The sequence below is a fragment of the Carya illinoinensis genome, chromosome 1 (assembly GCF_018687715.1).
Source record: "Carya illinoinensis cultivar Pawnee chromosome 1, C.illinoinensisPawnee_v1, whole genome shotgun sequence".
In the NCBI taxonomy this organism is placed as follows: Eukaryota; Viridiplantae; Streptophyta; class Magnoliopsida; order Fagales; family Juglandaceae; genus Carya; species Carya illinoinensis.
In genome coordinates, this window is record NC_056752.1 from 874,104 (window position 1) to 896,428 (window position 22,325).

The window sequence follows — 22,325 nt, forward strand, 5'->3', positions numbered from 1 at the left end:
TATTAATATATTCTATCTAACGATAATGGATTTCGCCGTATTTAATATCGAATCATTGTTACGTACGATAGAATCTAAGAATTTTATTTATTTATTTTCTAAAATGTAGAATGTGTTTAAATTAAAAAAATTATAGAAAATTATCTAATCCCAAGTTACATAAATCAATAAATTAGATTTATTTTGTCATAAAAGCTTCTCTTTTTAAATAACAGTAACGATTTTTTTTCTCATTTTAAATTATTACATAATGATTTTTCACAAATATTTATATAATTTAAATTTGACTTTATATATTCGAAGGAAATATATATATTCCCAGTTAATACACATACTTGTGTTACAATCTAAGACCACACAATTCAAAGAGGTTCCACCACTATATATGTGTCACCAATAATATCTTTTAATTTGGTCCCTCCATACCATACTTCCAAGCTCTCCAAGATTTGAAGTTCATCTTTATGTTGATCAAGACAAATTGAATTCTCTCGTGACAGAAAAAGCGCCCGCAACTCCAGCCGTTTGTTGTATCCTGGAACTTGACGTGGTCCAACAACAATTCCCAAATGCAACCACGAATTTGCAACATTTTATTCATTACACTACCATTAAGTACGATCATGATGTTAAGATAGTTCCCCAAAAATTCAGTCACTTAATTTTCATGATTGAGGTTTTACTGCATCAGCATACATGATTCATTACTTCTACTAACCCAACATTCACATATCTTTGTATTTACCAAATGTAGGAGAAAAGTAGTACAAATCCATGGTCTAGCATTGCAGCAGATGGATATGATATTCTAGCTTCTTCCCTTGGAGATGTTTGGTACCAAAAAATCGATTCAAATATATATATATATATATATATCTGCATTTCACAGAGTTTTGATTGTATGCTAAATATCTCAACCAGATGAACCAATGTTTAGAAAGACAGGCATGCAAGGTAGATGCTGTAAACTAAAATACAAGGTTGTACGATGCCAGACTGGATGCCTATAATCCCCATGAAGTCATGTGGAGGAGTGCAGCCTCTGACACCATTTTGCCATGTATCTCATGCCCCATATTCCCCCTCCCACCCTACCCCAGAACAAGGGCCTCAAACTTCATGATGATAGGGCTGGGTCCTACTACATCAATGAAGGGAGCAAACAGCAGCAGTAACATTTGTTGTTGAAAACAAGGGCATGGAAAACATTAGTTGGCCATTTCAAGAGAGAAAAAAGAAAAAAGAAAGAGTGGCCACTAATGACATCATCTATGTTTATCAATACGGTTATTCAGATTATTTTTCTGAAAGTCACAACCTTTAGCATTAATCGTTTGTTTCAGCACTAAATCCTATTTGATTTCCAATACTCATACTAGGGAGTTTCCGGACCCCCACAACAGTGCAAAAACCAACAGTAAAAGGGGAGCTCCCCACTAATCAAAAGGAAACCCCAACAATCTAAGAAAATATAATCATATTCACCTTTATATACTTTTCAATGACCCAAATGCAACACAGATGTATCAAATCAAGCAAAACAATTTCTCATTCCTTATGGCTTTCAGCCTTTTGAAAGACATAGGAAGCATCCCAAGCCCCCCCCATCGAATGGTAGGGTGGCAGCCATTTATGAAAAAATAACTGTTCCCTGTCTTCAAGAAAAGAAAAAAAAGAAATACAAAAAATAAAGAAAGTGGGTAAGAAAGTGGTAACATTCAAGAAAGCAAACACTACCAAGAGTCACTATAGACAAGCTGTCTTCAATGGCCTTCTGGCACTCTCTTGGCCTTCACTTCATCCTTAATAGCTTTTGGACATCCAGTCAGCTTCTTACTTCTTACTGTAGGCTAAAGTCATCCCTTTTTATTTATGGGCTTTGCTACATTCAGTCGGCAAATACAGATTTTATTTACTTTCTCTTTTCTCTGTCTTCTTGGTTGTCACTTGCTGAAGCTTTTGTTGGGTTTTTAAAATGGAATCCCAATCATCAACTCCAGATTTTATCATGAGATGATAGAGAACACTCACAACACCTATAAACCAATCTATACTAAGAATCTCTCAGTCAAAAGACCGTATAATGCAATCGGAAAACACAAAATCAAAACTTTGGTAAGAGGATTAAATTCCGCTAACTATGTTCAGCGGCTTCTCTTTGGTGGGCAATTTTGATCACTGTTTGTGAATACAAGCCTTCTCTTACTGCCAGCAGCAAGGATGGAAGAAGAATTCTCAGTGGAATCGATAGAGCTTGAATGCATTGATGATAAATTCGGGGAATATACAGACTTGGGTGTCGTAACTTTTCCCATCTCCATGTTCTGCATTATATTATAACAGGAAAATACATGTTCCTGTGTGCGTGCAGCAGAAAATAAAAATCAGCTTAAAGAATCAAACATTTTTTTGGTTCATTCATTCAAGTTTTGAGATATACATTTTCAACACACAAGATCAACTGCATTATGAGAGAAATTAATGGTAACAAAAAAACTCACCTTTTCTTGAGACCCCCACAAAGAGATCACGTTGGTCTTGAGCTCCAATGCTTTTTTAGATAATTGACCATCAACTGCTACTAAAACTGCAGCCGCAGCTATAACAGATGGCCGATGATCAGTTAAATTGGTCTCTGCAACAAAGAAGTTAACTTGATAAGTAAACATGTTAATTATTCAGAAATCAGTTTGGAGCCAATCTTTAATGCCAGGGAGTACCTTTTGTGATGGCCAGAATATGTTCCACAGCTCCATAGAACAACCCTTTCGGTCTAGATTCATCACAAAATTTATTGATGAAATAACTCAGATAATGAAATGGAGTTATTGAACCCAATTTCCATTCCAGACAGCTCAAAATTATTAACTCCACACTCTTTACCGCTCTGTTCTCGAAATTATAACCTCCCACCTTGAAGTCCGATAGCGCCGGCACTTTACACTCCTCCATCTTTGCTGCCAAAGTTAAACATGCCACGTATAGTAGTTCAATAGCCCAAAGTTTCCCATCCTACATCGACAACAAGAGCACCCAACCATATCATAAATTTGACGAACATGAAAAACCCAGTGGTCAAAAAGATAAAGAATTTGGCTTACCTCGACGACTCGCTTTGAAAGAAACTGATCAAAGTAAGTAATAGCTATGTAAGCCGTATGAGATTTGAAACCAAAGATTGCCCGAGTCTGAATCATGAAACACAAACTTCAAGAGCCGGTTCAATAACAATTAAAGAAAGCTACAATAAAAAAGGGGGAAAAGGGAGCTTTACTGAGAGAAACAAACATTGAAAATCCACTCAATCGCTGCAAGGCGAGCACACTTCAAACAGCTTTTTGTACTTGAGCAAACACAAGAGGATGGCACCCTGCTTTTGGATCCAAAACCAAAACTCTCTTTCTGAGCCAACTTCTCAATATACTCATCTTCATCCTCCGAAACAAAACATGGTTCTTGGTCAACCCAGTTTTCTGCCTCTTCTCCCTCCTCATTCAACCAAGCTCCGCCTTCTGAGCACAAGAGACTGGAGGGAGAAAACCAAGTGTCAGAGTCCCCCATTCTTGTTCTTTCATCTATATTCAAGAAAATGAAACAGAAACAGGATGTGGGTATATATTTGAACGAACTTACGTGCTAATCCACGTTAATAAAGATTGAGAAAATCTATAGAGAGAGAGAGAGAGAGAGAGAGTAGAGGGTTACGGGGTGAGGGACAGTAGCGGTTTTAGTGCCGCCAAAATGAGCGGATGAGATATAGAGGGGAGTTAACTAGCGGTTGGAGATATATACAGCATACGCTGTGGGATACAGACAGGTATTGAGGGATAAATCCCCCAAAATCTCTATCAAATGCTAGGAATTATGCTGAGTACTGGGGAGTGGGGATATGGTTCAGTCACGTGCCCGACCATTTTGGGGGTTTCTCTAAATTTTGGGGGCTGTTGTTCTATCTATATACATTCCAATCTGAATACCCGACCCAAGTCTAACACAAACCGTCCGTATCATCTCTGCGTTGGTCTGATCGGGTCGATCGTAGCATCATAAGATGATCGGTTCGCCTTTTGGTCGGGTCGGCCGGGTTACTCTCCTAAATAATTAGGTACATGCCCTACCATTTTTGTTTTTCCCTAAAGCACACTTGATTAAAGAGGGGGTTCATTTGGCTGTAGAGGCTCCTCATTATCATCTAAATTTTCTTCCTTTTTCTTAATAGGGGTGATGGGCTTTCAGTTTAGGAATTGAATCTTGTGCAATATCGGTAATTTTCATGTTTAAATATCATAATCCATAACTGGGGTTTATGTTATTTTACACAGCATTTTAAACTAAACTTATAGTGATATTCCCATATACCAAGTCAATAATTTTATTTGAAAGTCTTTATATATATATGCATTCAAGTAGAAATGTCTATGCAGCAGTGGCTTATCAACAAATACCACAAGACTTTTAATTACAGTGTATCCGTTTGCACTGCTTCTAACAGTAATTTATTTTTAAAACATTTTTTAAGACGGTTATTTCTTTGTAGAGCTTGGGTAATGACAAAAGAATTGGTCTTAGAATCTTTTTTTTCACCATTTTTACACTGTGATTGTTGTTTTTGGATATTTTGTTAGAGAATTCCACCCTCTCTAATATGTATTATTTTTTATTTTAATGAAATTTGCTTATTTAAAAAATAATAATAATAAGACGGTGTATTCATGTGTGTGTATATATATATATATACAGATACAGAAGGGGTTAGGATGATGGTACAAATTACTCCACATAAGAATATAGTACACTGTTTAATTATCAACTTTTTACTTTCCTGACTTTTTGTTCTTTTTGGCTAAAATATAATGGTAATCACTGCGAATCTGTGATGCTTTCTTTTTGTGCTCTGCTCACCTTGAATTTTGAGAATAAATGTGTCTTTATTAGCAATTGGGACTCAACTCTCTGCTGGGTTGTTCCTTCTGACTACCTAGCCACTTGGATTACTTATAAATATTTTCTTTTATTATTATTGTTGGATTAATTACATGGGTGCAATTAAGGAAGAGCAGAAGAATAAAGCTCTTTTTTATTATAAAATAATAATAAATAAATAAGAAGGCAAGGGGTCATGCCCCTAATGTACTTCTTTAAAGGGATACCAAGGCTAAAAAAATATATATATAAATTAAACATAGAAAATTAGAGGACTCAAGATCCAAAAAGTGGACTGTGATTATAATTAGTGAACTGCCATCTTCTGTAAATCTTAATGGTCAGACAAATAATATTACTGATCATCTTCCCAAATAATTATATGGTAAATGCTGCTACACTTCCTTATTAATGTTTATAGATTGTGCTTCTTCTTCTTTTCTTATTCCTTCAATTTCATCATGATACCAACATTAATATTTATTACAATTGGAATAAATCTTTGTGTTGAATGCTTGTTCCTTGAAAAATGATCACTACATGTAGCATTGATTTAGATAAAAACAGCCAAAATTTTTGAGTTGATCAGTTTGCATGACTGGGTTTATGGGGGCACACGGGAATAATTTGGATTGTCTTTTAGGGGGGTAGGAAAAAACTGAATAGTGAAATATTGGTTGTTCATTTCACAGATGCCAATGGAAAAACCAAAACTATGTTAAGAGCATAATGTCCCACCAGTCTGGCAGATTAAAGGAAATGAAAAGGTATTGATGAAAGGGGGTATATATATATGATAACACACGTGAATATAATATATAAAGACTTGGTAGTAAGGGAGAAGAAAGAGATATTCCATCCATCGATGGAGGGAGGGAGTGAGGGAATTAGGAGGAGCGTCTTCACGTGTGAAAGGCTGGACCACTCCAGTCTGTGTTTGCAGCATGAAAATAACAAAGAAGATGAAGACGCTCCTCCTTCCTCATCATCTACCCAAAGTTGCCACCCACTCATAATAGAATATCTCTTACAATCATGCATATAGCCTGCAGAGTTTTATAATATTGCTATTATTTGTTATTGCATTCATCATGTGAGGTGGCAACCTTGGGTCTTGGTGCTGGAGACTGGGACCTTTGACTCTGAAACCTTTTGCAACTCCAAGATGGTCAGCAGCTTAGCTTTGACTGTGTGTGTACTCTGTATGATGTTTCATCTTGCTTACAGACGCAGAGTAGGTGGGGAAAATCATGGTTCCAAGACCATGCCCCCTTCTAATCCATCAGCTTCGGAGATTAATCTACTTTATTGCTTTACTATTTGTCTCACACACTATTGTTTTAGTACTCTCACTACTGTTTTGGTACTCTCGTTTGGGAGCTAGTTTGTTTAGATAGAGTAAGGAGTCATTTTACTCGCATAATATATATTGAATTTTTTATTTTTAAATTCCAAAATTCGAATTTTAAACTTCTTCAATTTACAAATAAAAATCTAAAAAAACAATTAAACTCGTACAAGAGGACTATACATGGAGTCAATGGATTGCACCCAAGTATAAGAGGTTATACAAAAGTTTTCGGCTACATTACGTTTGAATGATTGAGTGATTTCAGATAATTTATAATAATAAAATAGTAATAAAAAATTAATGAGATCACTTCACTAACCATACATATCTGAACTATTATTTAGTGCGTAGCAGTAGTAGTAGAAACTCCAAAGAGCTTCTTATAAATAAATAAATAGAAAATAATTTAACTATAATGTAATTACATAAAAATAATCTTACAAATTGATGTGATTTGATATATTACGTCAGATCGTAAAATTATTTTTATTATAAAATAAATCTAACAGATTTAATGAAATCACATCTATTTATATAGCAATTTATAGAGTTGATAGCAAGTGATTTATCATGAGTGGAGGCCAGGCAAGGTCGGAACTACCAAATTATACCACCGTACTGCTGAAGATTAAAAAGAAAAACTAGCTGAATTAGTCCCCTTCAATCTTTTCATCCTTCTCTTCTCCTTTTTGTTTTCTACGTGACATTTTTTTTCCCCATTTTCTCTTGAGTTGCTTTCAACAGTTTTCTTCTTTGATCTCTTTTACACATACAATTTCTAATACATATGGACGATAGGTGACCTTCTTTTGAGCAAGATTTCAGAAAGAAAGCGCTGGAGACTGATGGGGATGGGCATCAAAAAGCATTCCAATTTGAGGCCCTTTAGGCCCCATTAACAATCAATGAGCTGTAGAGTTTGTCATATCTGCAAAGGTCTACTTGTAGCTGACATTCTAGCCATAGGCTGGGTATTATGTACGTTTGTTGTGTATTGGGTCTCTTAAGAGTCCGACATGGGTCGATCCGATTACTGTTCTTTATTCAGGTTGTCTTTGACTTCAAAGCTTGAAACCACGATCATTACTCACTAAACCTTACACAAATATCAATCGTCACTCAAAATATAACACATTGCATTTGCAAGTTTGCAGCATGAGTTTGAGTGTTGTGCCATCCTTTGACAAGATATCGTTACATATTAAACTTAAATAAAATACATATTTGATGGTAAACAATAACTCTTTAAATTTGAAGGAATATATACTTTTATTGTAACGTAAAACTTTCTATATATCCTTTTGGCTAATTCAATACATCTGTATTTTAGATAAATTCATTATATTTTATATTTGGCGAAACTTATTATAAAACCAATACCAATATCGCATTTGCTGTTTTCATCTATGAACTAGTGAGCTTACTGATAGTTGTTGACCAAACGTTTGAAGTCCACACCACCTTAATCGTGTGCGATTTGGGTTGCAATGGGTATCGGGACGTTTCAGTATCAGCTGGCCCATGTTAACTCCCAGGCTCTGGGCTTTGACGTTAAATCCTCCCCATATAAAATAGTGTTTTAAGTAATGAGGCATTTTGTGAATAATAAATAATTTAAGTTAAGATGTTTTAGTAAATTTTAAAAAATTAAAGAAAAAATTTGAATAAAAAATAATATAAATTTAAAATATTATTATAATATAATTTTTTAATATTAATTTTATTTTAAAAAATGTGTATTATTTTTTGTATAAAAATATTGTAATGATTATGTAATAATTAGATAAAAAAATAAAAATTAAAAATTGAAAATCTTTTGTATTTGAACATATTTGAAAATCAAATTTTTAAAAAATCTTGAGATGAGATAGCTGTTTGTGTTCCTAAATAAGCCCTAAATTCATATACATGATTTGTATTCAAAGGTACTCATGAACTTAAAAAAAAAAATCCACACTCATCATTAACCTTTTATTTTATTTTATTTTATTTTATTATGGGAATATGCATCTGCATTCATTCATAAACGAAGTTACAACTGTGACTTATCAATACAGGAAAACCAGACTATAAGTCAACTAACGCAACTGCTCAGGAGCTTCCCCGTCAACCAATTTTTTTGTGATGGACATTGTCTAAACTTCTACACCTTCTCTCCTGACAGCAGTCAAAAAAGAAAGCACTCTGTCAAAACAGAGCTAACGACCTTTCTTCCAAAGAAGAGAGGTACACTCACGCTCCATCCTCCCAATGAGGAGGAATACTACCACACTCTCTCCTCCCAAGGAGGAAGAGTACAAACACCTACCTTCCTCCAAAGGAAGAGTAGGACTAACACCCACATTCTTCCTCCAAAAGAAGAGTGGGACACAAATCTATTTCTTTTTTATTAAAAAAACTAAACTAAACTAAACAAACAAAATAAATACAAAAAGCAAATAAAACTGGCTTATGGGCTGTAAAATTAGATGGCCCAGCCTGAGACAAAAGCCCAGACTAAGTACTTGTGGGGCCCGGCCCAAACCCACTAGGGTTTCCAAAACAACATCTGCCGCCGCCACCCGTATCTCCTCTTTCCTTCCTCTGCATCTTCCCCCGCCGAGTCCCCTGCACCAGCGTACGAGAAGGCCTCATCACAAGATCACTGAAAGATCGGCCCGGCCTTCCCCTCATGCCGCCGTTTGCCCAGCCTTACCCCAGTTCTTCACTACGCTGAGCAACCGGCTTCTCACCAACGCTAGCTCCGTCACCGTCACCGACACCAGCCCAAAACCTCCAAAAACCAGCCATTCTCCACTTCGGCTAGAAGAGACGGAGATCAGATACAAAAGCCAGAGACCAACAACAACCTCCATCAACTAATACAAAAACTAAACAGCAAACCAACAACAAGACCAAAAAAGAAACGGTGCGTCACCCCCAATCCGGCCACCCAAGAGAATCTCCACCGTGAGTTCAACATGGACTTTTACCCCAGAAACCTCCATCAACCCCTATGCATTCCAGCCGTTCATCCCAAAAATCACCTCTGTTTTCCATGGATAAAACAGAGTCAATGAACCCGTCGGGAGAACACCCCAGAACAACATTCATACCAAAGCTTCTGAACTCAAAGTCCATGGCTCTACACACACTGGAAACCTTCCCCTTTACCACCACGCCTAGCTACGTGGTTGTCCATGGTGGTCACTCTTTCAACCGAATCACACTCACGGCCAAAACAACGACATCGAAACCCTCCACCTCCATCGTGTAAAATGCATTTCATCCCGTCCGATTGAAATAAAAGGTAGACGGCTTCAAAGCCCTAGACCAGCGACATCAAAGCCCTCCATCTTCATCGTGTAAAAACGCTTCCATCCCGTCCGATTGAAAGAAAAAATGTAATTGGTTTCCATGTCCTTGACCATGCGGTGAAAACACTTTCCGGCCACCATGATCGCCGCCAACCGACGCTTATTAAAACTGGAAAACAAGCAAAACTAACCTAAACAAACTGGGTGGAGGGAGGGGGGAGGGATGGGGATCGGAGATTTGATTCTTGTTCCCAAATCCAAGAGTATGTACGTGACTAATAGAAAAACGCTAGTTGAACCAAAAAGTAATGATAAAAATGACTGATTGAATTTTAGTTAAAGAAGTGAATATTAGTGAAATGATATATTTTTATTTTTTAAAATATTTAAAATTATATAAAAAATTATTTAAAAAAAATACATTTAAACTTATCGTTAACTTCTTCGATTATATCATCGGTCTCCGTAACGCTATCGTGACTAATATAACAATCCAGTAGTAGCAGCAAAAATCAGCTGTATGTGTACCATCTTCTTTAATTTCCTAATTGTAGGTACGAATTAGTAAACAAATAAAATAAAATAATTAATTGCTTACAGATAAGAGCACGAGAACATGAAAATATAATAATAATAATAATAGCACGAGATCACATAGATAGAGGATTTAGATTTGAATTTGATGACCCTCTGAGTAATTGACGATCGAGCGGTGTTCTGACGTGTACATGTATCAGCACTGGCAAAAGCATGCACGTTAGATAGATTTTGTTTTTTTCATTTTTCTAGTATAGTAATATGACGGCTTTTTTTTTATTATTATTTTTTTGTTAAAAAATAAATTACATACACCTGTCATTATCTCACTCTCATCACATTAGATAAAATGTGGTATACTTTTAAATGATATTTTATTAAATAATTTTTTATTATTTAATAATAATAAATATTTTAAATCTTATTTAATAAGATAAAAATAAAATAAGAGTATAATGTATAGTATTATTTGTTAATTAATTAGAGAGTTTTGTTACGTATAAATAAAGTTACGTATTAATTTATATATTAATATTAATTTTTTTATATATAAAATTTAAATTAATATTATTTTTAATAAAATTTATTTTTTAACTAATAATATAATGATACATATTAGATATTTCTTTAATTAGACGCGCACGTTTTTCTTCCTTGCTTACCTTCGGATGCATCATACGACGTTGGCGCAAGAAACTGAAGACCGACAGATAGGCAATCTGAAAGACAGTTGTATCGGTTCAGTTTTATGTGAAGAATTCTGGTGCGAAGTTTCGCCTCCAGACAGAGATCAGAGTGATCACATCGAGAGAGAGAGAGAGAGAGAGCTCTTAAACCAAACATCCTCAGAGATGATATATTTATGAAAATAGTTGCTCCCTCTTTCTCTCTTTCGAAGTTTTCTCTCTGGGAATTATCGTATTACCCCATTTTTCTTTCTGTCTTTAACGATAAGGTACCTGGTTTTATCATTTACGTTAGTTTTGTTAAGAGAATAAAGCCTTTTGCAAGAGAGCCGTTTTGAGGGATCCGAGGAGGCCAATTGTGTTGTCGATCGATACGTTGCCATAAGAACAGGGTTGAAATTAAGAATTCGTGGAAAGGACAGGCAGAGAATTGATACTATAAGGTTTGTGATCTCTCTCTCTCTCTCTCTTTCTGTCTGTGTCTCTAGTGTCAACTCAATGAGTCTTTTTCTTTTATTTTCTGATATTTTCTTTGGAGGAATTAGGTCGATCTCTCGTTGCACATGTTATTTTGATCCTACATCAGTCTCAAACGTTTTTAATAAAAAACCAGAAAAAGAAGAAAATTGAGAAATTTTCTAACCGTTCATTTCGACTTTGTGTTGCAGTCTTATATTGGAAATATGTCACCAAGTTGCTTTATTATGTTGTTAACAGCTGTGAAAATGACTGTTTTAGGATCTTTACATTGGCGGCTTCACCTATTCTTCTGCTTGCGTCATTAAATTTTGGCTGCACACAAGTCAAAAAAAAATCTTACTTCCTGAAGTACTGGTCTATATATACCTTCAACACCTGAGTGCTGTTAATCATATTATGTGAACTGCATATCAGCATATGCATAAAGACCAGGACCCTTGTGATCTAATTACATTAATTGCAGCATAAATCAACTCCAAGTTACCACAAGGGCCTAGCTTTTGGTGTTCAAAACTCTTTTAGGTTCATAATTTTGATCTTTAGGTAGTCTTACTTTCATGCTGTTGGCCTTTGATCGTACCATTTCTGCTACACAGCTGCATATATTGCTACTCTCTTTCATGGCTTCTGTTTTCCAGATAGTGAATCTTAATTACAAACCTTTGAACAAAATCAACATTTAGATTATGTTTTCATTTAGGCCAGCAATTGAATGCTTATGATTTGATGCGTACCCTGCAAATTCCACCCCAACCAAGATATAGTTTGGTTTGATTATGTTAGACTAAATCTGCCAGAGGACAAAAGTGAAACTTTTACAATTATGTAGGAAATATATAAAAAAAGGCTCCCATGTATGCCATTTTGGAGAATGAGAAACTGATTTTGATCGCTGACTAACATCTGCAGAGGCAGATCTTGGAATTTAATGGGAAAGATGGACAGCATCCGTGAAGTATCTCCCGTAGTTTCAGAGAAAAGTGTTCCAGTAGCACCTCCATTGCCTAGTCCAGCAACAACCATTTATTATCAGAAGGTATTAGCGAGTAATGGATCGAAGTTAGGAGGATACAGCCGTGTCTCAACAGCAACAAAAGATTTGTGGGAGCGCCTGTTTGATGAAGGTTATCGAGCTGATGTTACCATCAATAATGACGATGGTGGCATCATCTATGCGCATGCTAGCATCCTTGTAAGTTAATTTATCCAGTACTATCAATTGATTCCTGAATTTCTTTCTTGAAGGATGCTAGCGCATCCTTTAGTTTGTCAATTGAGGTCGACTCTAAAAGGCTGTTTTTGTATGGTTAGTGATGATTCTACTCGAGGGATCAGATCATATAGCATAAATTTGTGATTAGATGTGTAAAAATGAATTGAGGAAACATGTTCTGTAGCATTGAACTGCCCGTTTCAGATGATAAAAACTAGTAGTTATTTGCTGACAGGGCATGGCTTCTCCTGTGATGAAAGGCATGTTAAAGAAATTGAAAGGCCAAGGTAGGCAGCGATCAATTGCAATCCGGGGCGTTCCACACGATGCAGTTCGAGTTTTCATTAGATTCTTGTACTCTTCCTGGTAACCATTTTCCCCTCACCACTTCTTACCATTTGCTGGATTTGAAAAAAGAAAAATCTTGATGCAGTTCAATTCAGAACTGGACCATGGAGTCTTTATATTTAATTTACAATAGAAAATGTTCCAGATCTATCCTATTTTTTTCTGGTGATTATTTCAATCTCTACAAACCATAATCCATGTTATAAGACTATTTTTTTTTTTTAGAGAATGTTAAAGCAACGATCCCTGATCAGTGTAAATGGTGTGAGAAAATCTATTACAAATTACATCTTTAAAATTTTTCAACTGTTAGTAGGGAAGATAAGAACTTTTAAGAAGAGGATTATTCAAACACCCCTTCAATTTTGTGGTCGTTTTCATTTGCAGTTATGAGAAAGAAGAAGTGGAGGAATTTGTCTTGCATTTGTTGGTGCTGTCACATGCATTCGTGGTTCCTCAGTTGAAGCAAGAGTGTGTGCGACAACTAGAGCAGGGTTTACTTACCATAGAGAATGTAGTTGACATCTTTCAACTTGCATTACTGTGTGATGCCCCTCGGCTCAGCTTCATATGTCACCGTATGATTCGGAGGAACTTTACAGCTGTTTCTGCTACTGAGGGATGGGAAGCGATGAAGCAAAGCCACCCAATACTAGAAAAGGAACTTTTGGGGTCTCTAATTTATGAAGAAAATGTAAGCTTTACTTTTCCTTTTCATGTCCTTTTTCCTCTTCTGTTTCTTATCCTCGTACTGCACAACTCGGGAGAATCCCATCTACATATGTATTTTTAAGTAATGCTTTAGAATTATTTGCAGAGGCAAAAGGAGAGGATCAGAAAATTAAATGAGAGAAAGATTTATTTGCAATTATATGAGGCAATGGAGGCTCTAGTTCATATATGCAGAGACGGTTGTCAGACAATTGGGCCACATGATAAGGATTTTAAAGCTAACCAGGCGCCTTGTCATTATGCAGCCTGTAAGGGACTGGAAATGCTGGTCCGCCATTTTGCTGGTTGCAAGTTGAGAGTCCCTGGTGGCTGCGTTCATTGCAAAAGAATGTGGCAGCTATTGGAGTTGCACTCGAGGCTTTGTACCAATTCTGATGTTTGTAGGGTGCCTTTGTGCAGGTGAGGCATACCATTTTCTCTCCTCTTGCTTTTTTCCTTTCAGTTTCATAACATTGATATGTAATTTAGGAGATCATAGTTTCTTGCACCCAAATGCATCCAAAACATCTGGTTAACTTGGGAAAATACCTTCTTTTCAGGAACTTTAAAGAAAGAATCAGGAGACAGAGCAAGAAGGACAAGATTATGTGGAGAATATTGGTGAAAAAAATATTGAGAACAAAGACCATTTTTGGAGCACCATTCTTTCCATGGGAAATTGTCAGCACTTCATGAAAACTAGAATAAGCTTTTTGAACTTTTTAAGTATTTGTAATTGTATGTTTGTAGAGAAAATATTAGCCCCCAGGGCCCCAAGTTGGGGGTGTGTCTTGTTATCTCAGTGTGAAATTATAAAGCATATATCACTTTCCTCCAAATATCATATCATTGTCATTCCCAATGAAATACAGATTCATGACCCTGAAGTCAAGTTTGTTCGTGAGCCTAAAGACAAAATTCTTTTGGTTAAGCTATCGTTTTCACGACTTAGATATGTTATAAAGTCTTAAATTAAAACCAAAACTTCATGATACAAACAACATACATAAAAGCTTCATCCTTCGTAAAATATTCCATTAATTAGCAAATACATAAGAGCGAACTTAATGTTAGAAGAGCTTTCTTACTCATTGTCCCCACACACTAAATATCACATATTTTTTTTTAATTTTTTTTGTTTTATTCTTCTTAAAATAATTAAATACTTTTACTCATTATCCATATATCACGTATTTGATAAGGAAAAAAAAATGTTATGTGGTGTGTGTGGACTATGAATATAATTTTCACATTAAAACCAAAACTTCTAATTAATATGAAAGGTTTCGTAAAAGCCAAAACATGAAGAGAGGTCTAAGCCTTTTTTATATAGTGAAAGTGATTTACCTCATCTCATCATTATAAAATTTTTAAATTTTTATACAAAATATTATAAATAATTTAATTTTTTTAATTTTAAAACAATAATAATATTCAAAAATAATATTTTAATCAACTTTTCTATACAACTAATAAATGATGTTTGTTTGAGCTCAAGTTAGAGAGAAATGCTTGAGATTCTAATAATGGATTCCGAGTTTTTTTTTCATTTTTTTTACTTAATAATTAAATAAGTATTTTTTATTGACATTGTTAATTTTATTTATTTTTTAATATTTACGAATATTTTAAAAATATATTTATTTATTTATTAAAAAAAAACATTTTAAACTTGTCGGTACCGAGTCGGTGGCCGTTGAGCCACTTGGAGTTAAATAACCTTTTAGCTGATTTGACATTTGCTTAATTTGAGTAATCGTCCAGGCTGATTTTTAACAAACAAGTGGCTGTCTTTTCTTTTTTTCTCAACAAGTGGCTGTCTATTTTGACAAAATCAGAAATCATTGTGCATCAAATAGAGGTTTACCTTTTCAGATACCGAGAACTCCTCAAGACATTGCACAGGATATCGCATTCCATGCATCTAATACATCCACTTGTTGCTAAAAACTGTCTACCAAACTACAATAACAATCATCCAACTATCTATATATATATATATATATATTTTTTTTAAAAAAATTTAAGCTTTTATTTTTTTATAAAATAACTAGATGTTAATGCCTCGTTATTTATCTGTAGAATTCAATGATAAGGGGGAATGGGGCTCCGTACGACTCCATAACCATGTACCTTTCTCCTTTGTTAGAAACATCAGAGTCTTTAGCATGAAAATATATGCCGTTGTGCGCAAGAGATCAAGAAGAAAGAATGTCTTACTGTGTTGTCCCCAAGAGTAGAGTGGGTAGCCGGGATGGTGTCGTTTCTTCTCACCATTGCGGGTTGCCATAAATCACGAGCTCTCCATTTGATAAAAGCACCACCCGCAACTTCTTCCTTTAAGAGATGAATGACTGCAGGCGTCATAGATGGAACTTTCATGTTCTTTTGGTACGTTTTTGTAGTTTTTTTTATTATTTTTTATTATTTCTTATAAATGTTCTATTTTATTAAAAATATTATCACCTGCATCGTACGAGTGAACGTGATACATTTTAAATAAATAAATAAAATATATTAAGTCATTTAAAATCTACCATAACAACAAATGTAATTATAATTACAATTTTAAAATAAAGAGTAACATGGTAGGACCCTTACTACCTTGTGGCTTCGAACCTATATTTGACTATAATCACAATGAAGAAAATGGTGATGACTTCTTTGCAATAGTCCTCCCATGCAGCCTCGACAGGTGATAGTCCTTGCCATAAGATCAAAACTTCTTTGAGACGGTTTCTCACCCTCGTTTCGAGTATGGCATGAAGAAAACAACATGGAGGTTGACTGTGGTGGTTTGTAAGGATAGGTTATAGTATATGTTGGTACCAATACCATAATCGAGAGTGAGGTGCTTGTAAATTGTAATCATTTGGTGGGTCATTTAAAAGAACTGCTGAAAAAACTGCAACTTATTATTAATAACTTATCAAATAAATGCAGATCAAGGCATCATAGGTAAAACAACAAAACATCTGATTTCTTGAAAATGTGTGGGAATCTGATCTAAAAAAAGGGAACCTATCTTAACTATAGAATATGAGTTGGATCGAGGAAAAAATGTCTGTTTTTCCCTTTTTCATTTAGAAATTACTCAGCTGGCCGTGCACTTCGGTGAAGGGAATACACTGTCCTTGTCTTTTGATGCCCCTTTTCCTTCCAATTGGATGAACCACTCACTCATCTCTCTCTTCTATCATAGTACAAATAATCGATGTCCAAGATTTGACTGTATGCATCTGTGATCACAACAGAACACAGTTCTTCTTTTGGAAGCCTTGTCTTGTTAATTATTGAATGTTGCCTCTATGTGTGGACTGGGATTTTTATGACTGATAAACTCCTTCTGAAGTGCTTTCACATCTCCATCATTCTACTCCTCTGATATGAGTCTATAACAAAGGAAGTATCTACTTATGGGATTGTCTCTCTAAGAGGTTCATTATGTCATTATTAACAGGATTTCAAGGAGACGAGCTTTCTTCATCCGAGCTTCTGTCGTGATTCACGTTATACCTATTGAGAACTGGTAGTGAAGCAGTTGCAGATATCCGAAAGGATCGGGCGGAACCCAACATTGTTCTATCCTGCATCATCCCGACTTCCTTGCACACTTGATCCAGTATGCCAAGAAAATCTCTTACAATCATGAAAATTCTGAATGGATGAGCTTCTTCCTTTGCAGCATTCCCATGGAAATATTCTGTGACCTCTTTTACAATATACAATGCCCTTTTTTCATCAGCCTTGATTCTAGCAATTTCCTCTTCTGCCTCTTTCAGAAATAGTTTCATTGAGTTGAAGAATCTCCCTTGCATATCTGGCTTCTCACATTGCAAAACCAATCTGACTTTGTCAAGTCCCATTTCAAGCTTAGAGACATAGCTGCTCAAGACATCTGAGTCCATTCCTGCTGCTTTCTTGACATTGCCGAGGTCTCTGCTTAACCCAGCCACAACCTGCAGCCCTTGTTTCTTGAAATTATCTTCTATTTTTAAATGCACTTTGTTTTGGACATTCTCATTTGTTGAATCACTGCCGGTACCTTCTGATCTGATAATCTCTTGGACCACAAAGTGGAGCAATGTGGTCTTCCCATCTGTTCCCTTTATATCTGCAAGTTTTAAGAGTGTGTCAAGTTTAAAAGCTTTGGCATCACCACGATTGGTTCCAACATTCATTCGGTTTCCTGTCCTGAGAACAGCTTCAAGGAGTTTGAAGAATAATCGACTGTTCTTCAATTCTTCACTTGCTGCCTGACAGATGATAAATCTAGGCGTGTGAGATTCTATGAGTCAAAATTGATGACATTGATAGATCAAATAACACAGAATTGAACCTTGTTAATAATTAACTTTCGGCCAAAATACCTCAAGGGTTTGAAAAGACTTTCTCAGGTATGTAACTTCTGTATCAAAGTTAGCTCTGTACAGCATGGCTTCAACTCTTTTGAACGCAAATGGGATATCCAAAACTGCCTTGAGAAATCGCTCCGCAGACCCTAGTTTTGAGATGTCACCACGGTAGTCTCGAAGTTTTATCTCTTCCTCCTTAGTTGGAGCCATCTTTACCAGTGTTTCCAAAAGCTCAGCACCCAAGCCTTCGGGATTACCTGTTGCAGGCAAACACATCATGCATGTGATGCAGCAGTAGGAAATGCAGGAACTATGGAAAGTTGGATGAAAAGGCAAAGACATCAGTAAAAATTTGGAGATATCTGCTTTTGTCTCTTTCTTCAATTCTTCACAGACACACTGGTAGTGGAATGGAATTGTAAAATATAAGTTTTCAAGGTTAAAGCCAAATGCTGATGTATTAGCAAGTATGTTATTATTACATCAGTTTCTACTGGTTTCTAGGTGACGTTTGTGCATTTATCATTTAAAAAAAAGGATGAAATATAATAAAAGATTAGAACATTTGGAAACAACCAGCGGTATATGTTATATCAGTTATTGGGAGTACTTAAATGTTTAGCTTGGTGAACCTGATTGAATAGAAGTAAGGCTTAGCATGGATGGTAAGGGGGCAAACAATATATAGCCAGAGCTATGCTGATTTGGCATAAGCTACATACCTGTAGTCTTAACAGAAGATCTTATTGTGTAAAACGGGGGATGCTCCTTGTGAAATTAACTTTTCTGAATATAAGATCTTACATTGGTGTGTATTTTCTGTTGATTATATATGTGCTTGTGCAATGTTGCATGTGAAAGGAACTGGATTTCTCAGCATTTATACACATCTTCTGATGATCTTGTTCTCCAATCTACCGTAAATATGTGAACAGTGTGGTTTCCATGGTATTGTCAACTGCAGGAAATGCTTTCACTATCAAAGTAGTTGCAATTTGAGAGCAACCATCATTGTTTCATGTAACTTTGTAAGTAGTAATATATGTGTAGAGTTTTTAATATGGATCCCTTTTAGCAATGGTTCTTGTGAATTTTTGAAAAGGCCATTAGCTGCATTATCTGTAAAAGAGGTTGTGTGAAAGTTATCTCCCTTTTAAGCAAAAGTCATATGGTAAATCTCCACTTTACTTTTCAGATACACTCAAAGTGTCACTTACGGCTGTGTTTTGGTAGTGGAGTGATATTCAATATTTTATCATTACTTTGTCACTACTATTCACAGATCATCTCATTGCCCAAACATAGCTCTACCTGTTGCTTGGCTACTCTTATAAAAAAATAATAATAATAAAAGAAAAATCTGTTGCTTGGCCACTATGTTTGATTGGATTTCTTCAGACTCTGGAAGTGATTGTGGTTAACTTTTGGTGTTTAAGTGTGCCAATGCAAACATGAATGAAGGCTTTAGAACCCTGGTTCTTACGTAAGCTTTTCCTAAATCGAAGGGATCAAGAAATTGACGTAGAGAAAGTGAAAGTAACAAAGCACTGTGGGTCAGGTTTTATCTACAGAGATAAAGAATAATCGATCTAGAGTATTATTGGTTGTAGCATGCCCAATACAATGATCTAGTATTTACTACCCAAAATCAAGTACCCATTCATAATTTCAGAAAAAATTTATATTCTTTTGGTCTGAATTGGTTGCTTTTGGAAAATATTCATTTTACAAAGCAGTGTGGTCATATTGATGAGGATTTCACATGATTACTTGAAATCAAACATAATGATGTAAGTGGCATGTTGCTGCCAAACTGTATCAACTATCATTTCATTTTGTAATCATGGTGACTTTTCATCTAAGTTCTTCAACTCTTATATTTGTTTTGATATCTTCCACCTTCTCCCCTTTTGTCCATGTGTCAAGATCCAATTAAGTCCCTGCTACCTCAAGAAAATTGTAATACTAAATATATACACAGCACAATATGTAACTCGGACAATTCTTTTAAGCATTTCAAAGTATATTGCAAGTTCAACCAATAAAAAAGTAAATCGGAAGTATCTATCAGCATTCACACCATGATGCAGGGAAATTTATTATTCTACCTAATTGTTAGCTATTCTACCATATCTATTGCTCTATCAACTAAGTAGGATACGAAATTTAATCACTGATCGGACATGCCAAAGTTAAAAAAGAGATTACTCACCATCTAAAAGAGCTTCGGACACCTCGTCCCGCGTCACATTCAGTGCTCTTAACAGTATAGCGATGTTCTGGGACTTCTTTGGGTCTAACACCCTGTTTTCCCGTTCAACAGGAGGGAGAACCGACTTTCTAGTAGGCTGTTTTGGAACCGAATTCGCAGATTTGCAGCCGAAAAGAGATTCCATCATGTCCTCATTCAATCTGTAAAGCAAATGAAGCATTGCCAATATCAGAAGAACGTTATCCTTCATCAAATAACTTCAGTTTAGCATTTTGGAATAAATAAACTCAAAACTCTTACTGCTGCCACTTACTGAAAGGAGCTTGATTTGAGCTGGTCCCACACCGTGGCTCGTTCTGAGGTTGCCCGAACTTTGTCCCAATGCAGGGGCTTCAACTTCGGTTTTATTCCTTCCTTTTCATCATCCCAATCAAGCTGCCTCTCACAAGAGCTCCTCTCACTCTCACTTATTCGTTGAGTTGCTGTAGTTTTAGTCATCCCATTCTCAGAAGAAGAAGTGGCTTTGGGGCTTGAAGTCCAGGATAGCGACTTCCTTGATGCTTGAGGAGGAGTTGGCGTTGATATCGGAGGCCGAGGCGGGGGAGGAGGCGGGGGCGGAGGCGGAACTGTAGTTACGGAAACTTGCTTGGATGGGATGCTTATCGACTGAAGTCGAGCCATGTTTGGTGGTGGCGGTGGTGACGAAAACTTTGGTCTTACGGGAGGATATGGAATTGCTTCTTGGGTCTCCACCACTTGAGTCTGTAGTGGCAAGGATGGAGGCTGAGGCGGGGGCGGTGGCGGAGGCGGGGGCTGAGCCTGATTAATTAATGACTGTATCTTGACCGGAGATGAAGAGGAGAACCGGGATTTAGGGGAAGTTCTTTTGGAATGGGGAATGATGGGAATAGCCTGGGCCGATCCGCCATTGTTGTCGTTATAAGGCGTATAGCTTAGAGTACGGGAACTCGGCGTATAGTAGCTAGTTTCTTCGTAACTGATCGAGGAGCAGTTGGGCGAATGAAACGCCATGTCGTGGCTTTCATCGTCGGACGAGGACCTGGCTGACGGGGAATTCACCTCTGGAGGCTTGGGTAAAGGCGGCAACGGCTGCAACTCGGGACTTGGGCGGTACCGATCCGATCTTTTAATCGAATTGAGCTTGTGATAAGGGGACCTGTTACTGTTTGCTCCCACTCCATTGGCTCCGCTGGCCTCTGTGATGGAACTCCGGCTCGGTTCCACGGTTCCAATGTAAAGGAATTCCGACGGGGGGACTCGGTTTTCTCCCGTGAACCTCTCGGAACTGCGTCCTCCTACGAGCTTCCTGGAAGAGTCGCCGGGGTGTTTGGCACGGTGCCGGTAGAGGAAGAATGCAAGCGCGGAGAGCATTCCCAGAGTGACAATCCCGACGGAGATTGCAATCGCGACGGTTTTGGTTTGCTTCGCAGGCTGCGTTGCCACCGGGATTGGCATGGTGTTGCCATTGGAAGACGAGACAGGTGGCGGTTGAATCTGATCCGGGGGAGACCCGCCTTCGTGGAAGAACGGGTACTCGGTGCTGGGGTCCGATGGTGGTGCTGGTGGTGGAGGAGGAGGAGGAGGATTAGACTCGGGTGGGGGAGCCGACCCTACCGGAAACAATGGTTGGTGAAGAATTCTCCGGTGAGTTAGAGTGTGAACAAGAGTACTGGTAGAATTTAGAGTAGCAGCAAACCCGTCAGAGATAACAGCGAAAGACAGAAGAATAAAAAAGAAGCTCAAAGAATGATGAGTTGCTTTCATGGTGAATTTTTCTCGGTCTCTCTAATTAATTTCTTTTCTTTCTCCCAATTCATCTCTGGCTTTCTCCCGCAATTCTGTTAGGTGAGCCTGCGTGTGGGAGAGAATGAGAGAGAAAGAGAGAGGAGAAGGTTCTTTTTCTGGGCTGTAAAGGGATCTGGGTCGCCCAAGGAGCTGACGACAGCAAGTAGCAGCATCATTTATTTTCTCATTTATTTATTTATCTAACAATGCCGATAATTTATATAAATAACTAATATTAAATCTTCAGCATCTGCCATTAATTTTATTTCTTATAACAATTTCCAATTAAGAAATTATTTAAAACGAAGAAATGTTAAAATTAAAAATATATAATTATCATTAAATGAATTTACAACAGTGAGTCTATAAACGGCTATAAGTGACACGTGGTAGAGAGAATCACGTTT

At 36.7% G+C, this 22,325-nt stretch overlaps 3 protein-coding genes across 7 annotated transcripts; 1 reads left to right on the top strand and 2 right to left on the bottom strand.

Moving 5' to 3' along the window:
* Positions 1-1,524: 1,524 nt before the first annotated feature.
* On the bottom strand, positions 1,525-3,877 carry LOC122304518 (cyclin-D5-1-like). 3 transcript variants are annotated; one of them, XM_043116798.1, is made up of 6 exons: positions 3,706-3,862; positions 3,289-3,575; positions 3,102-3,188; positions 2,721-3,012; positions 2,502-2,635; positions 1,525-2,357 (listed from the first exon to the last, which is right to left on the bottom strand). In XM_043116798.1, the coding sequence occupies exons 2-6, from the start codon at positions 3,559-3,561 to the stop codon at positions 2,145-2,147; spliced, it is 999 nt and encodes a 332-aa protein (XP_042972732.1). In that variant the 5' UTR covers positions 3,562-3,575; positions 3,706-3,862; the 3' UTR covers positions 1,525-2,144. The 3 variants fall into 3 exon arrangements, with proteins under 3 accessions (XP_042972732.1, XP_042972734.1, XP_042972727.1); XM_043116800.1 differs by having other exon boundaries at positions 2,502-2,599; positions 3,289-3,877; XM_043116793.1 differs by having other exon boundaries at positions 3,289-3,867.
* A 6,954-nt stretch (positions 3,878-10,831) lies between these two features.
* Positions 10,832-14,384, top strand: LOC122304530 (BTB/POZ and TAZ domain-containing protein 4-like). 3 transcript variants are annotated; one of them, XM_043116803.1, is made up of 6 exons: positions 10,832-11,236; positions 12,183-12,465; positions 12,722-12,852; positions 13,222-13,528; positions 13,640-13,965; positions 14,106-14,384. In XM_043116803.1, the coding sequence occupies exons 2-6, from the start codon at positions 12,202-12,204 to the stop codon at positions 14,239-14,241; spliced, it is 1,164 nt and encodes a 387-aa protein (XP_042972737.1). In that variant the 5' UTR covers positions 10,832-11,236; positions 12,183-12,201; the 3' UTR covers positions 14,242-14,384. The 3 variants fall into 3 exon arrangements, with proteins under 3 accessions (XP_042972737.1, XP_042972745.1, XP_042972742.1); XM_043116811.1 differs by having other exon boundaries at positions 10,840-11,236; positions 13,652-13,965; XM_043116808.1 differs by lacking the exon at positions 10,832-11,236 and adding an exon at positions 11,656-11,816.
* Positions 14,385-16,439: 2,055 nt separating this feature from the next.
* LOC122304546 (formin-like protein 6) lies at positions 16,440-22,061 on the bottom strand. Its single transcript, XM_043116814.1, has 4 exons — positions 20,426-22,061; positions 20,113-20,312; positions 17,916-18,157; positions 16,440-17,801 (listed from the first exon to the last, which is right to left on the bottom strand). The coding sequence occupies exons 1-4, from the start codon at positions 21,895-21,897 to the stop codon at positions 17,010-17,012; spliced, it is 2,706 nt and encodes a 901-aa protein (XP_042972748.1). The 5' UTR covers positions 21,898-22,061; the 3' UTR covers positions 16,440-17,009.
* Positions 22,062-22,325: the final 264 nt, after the last annotated feature.

Coding starts and splice junctions, on each gene's coding strand:
- LOC122304530 (XM_043116803.1), top strand. CDS start 12,202: ATGGGAAAGATGGACAGCATCCGTGAAGTATCTCCCGTAGTTTCAGAG. Junction 12,853..13,221: donor AGATTCTTGTACTCTTCCTG/GTAACCATTTTC, acceptor TTTCATTTGCAG/TTATGAGAAAGAAGAAGTGG. Junction 13,966..14,105: donor TGTAGGGTGCCTTTGTGCAG/GTGAGGCATACC, acceptor CCTTCTTTTCAG/GAACTTTAAAGAAAGAATCA.
- LOC122304546 (XM_043116814.1), bottom strand. CDS start 21,897: ATGAAAGCAACTCATCATTCTTTGAGCTTCTTTTTTATTCTTCTGTCT. Junction 20,313..20,425: donor CTCAAATCAAGCTCCTTTCA/GTAAGTGGCAGC, acceptor TTTGCTTTACAG/ATTGAATGAGGACATGATGG. Junction 18,158..20,112: donor GTCCGAAGCTCTTTTAGATG/GTGAGTAATCTC, acceptor TGCCTGCAACAG/GTAATCCCGAAGGCTTGGGT.
- LOC122304518 (XM_043116793.1), bottom strand. CDS start 3,561: ATGGGGGACTCTGACACTTGGTTTTCTCCCTCCAGTCTCTTGTGCTCA. Junction 3,189..3,288: donor CGATTGAGTGGATTTTCAAT/GTTTGTTTCTCT, acceptor TTCATGATTCAG/ACTCGGGCAATCTTTGGTTT. Junction 2,636..2,720: donor TATTCTGGCCATCACAAAAG/GTACTCCCTGGC, acceptor TCTTTGTTGCAG/AGACCAATTTAACTGATCAT.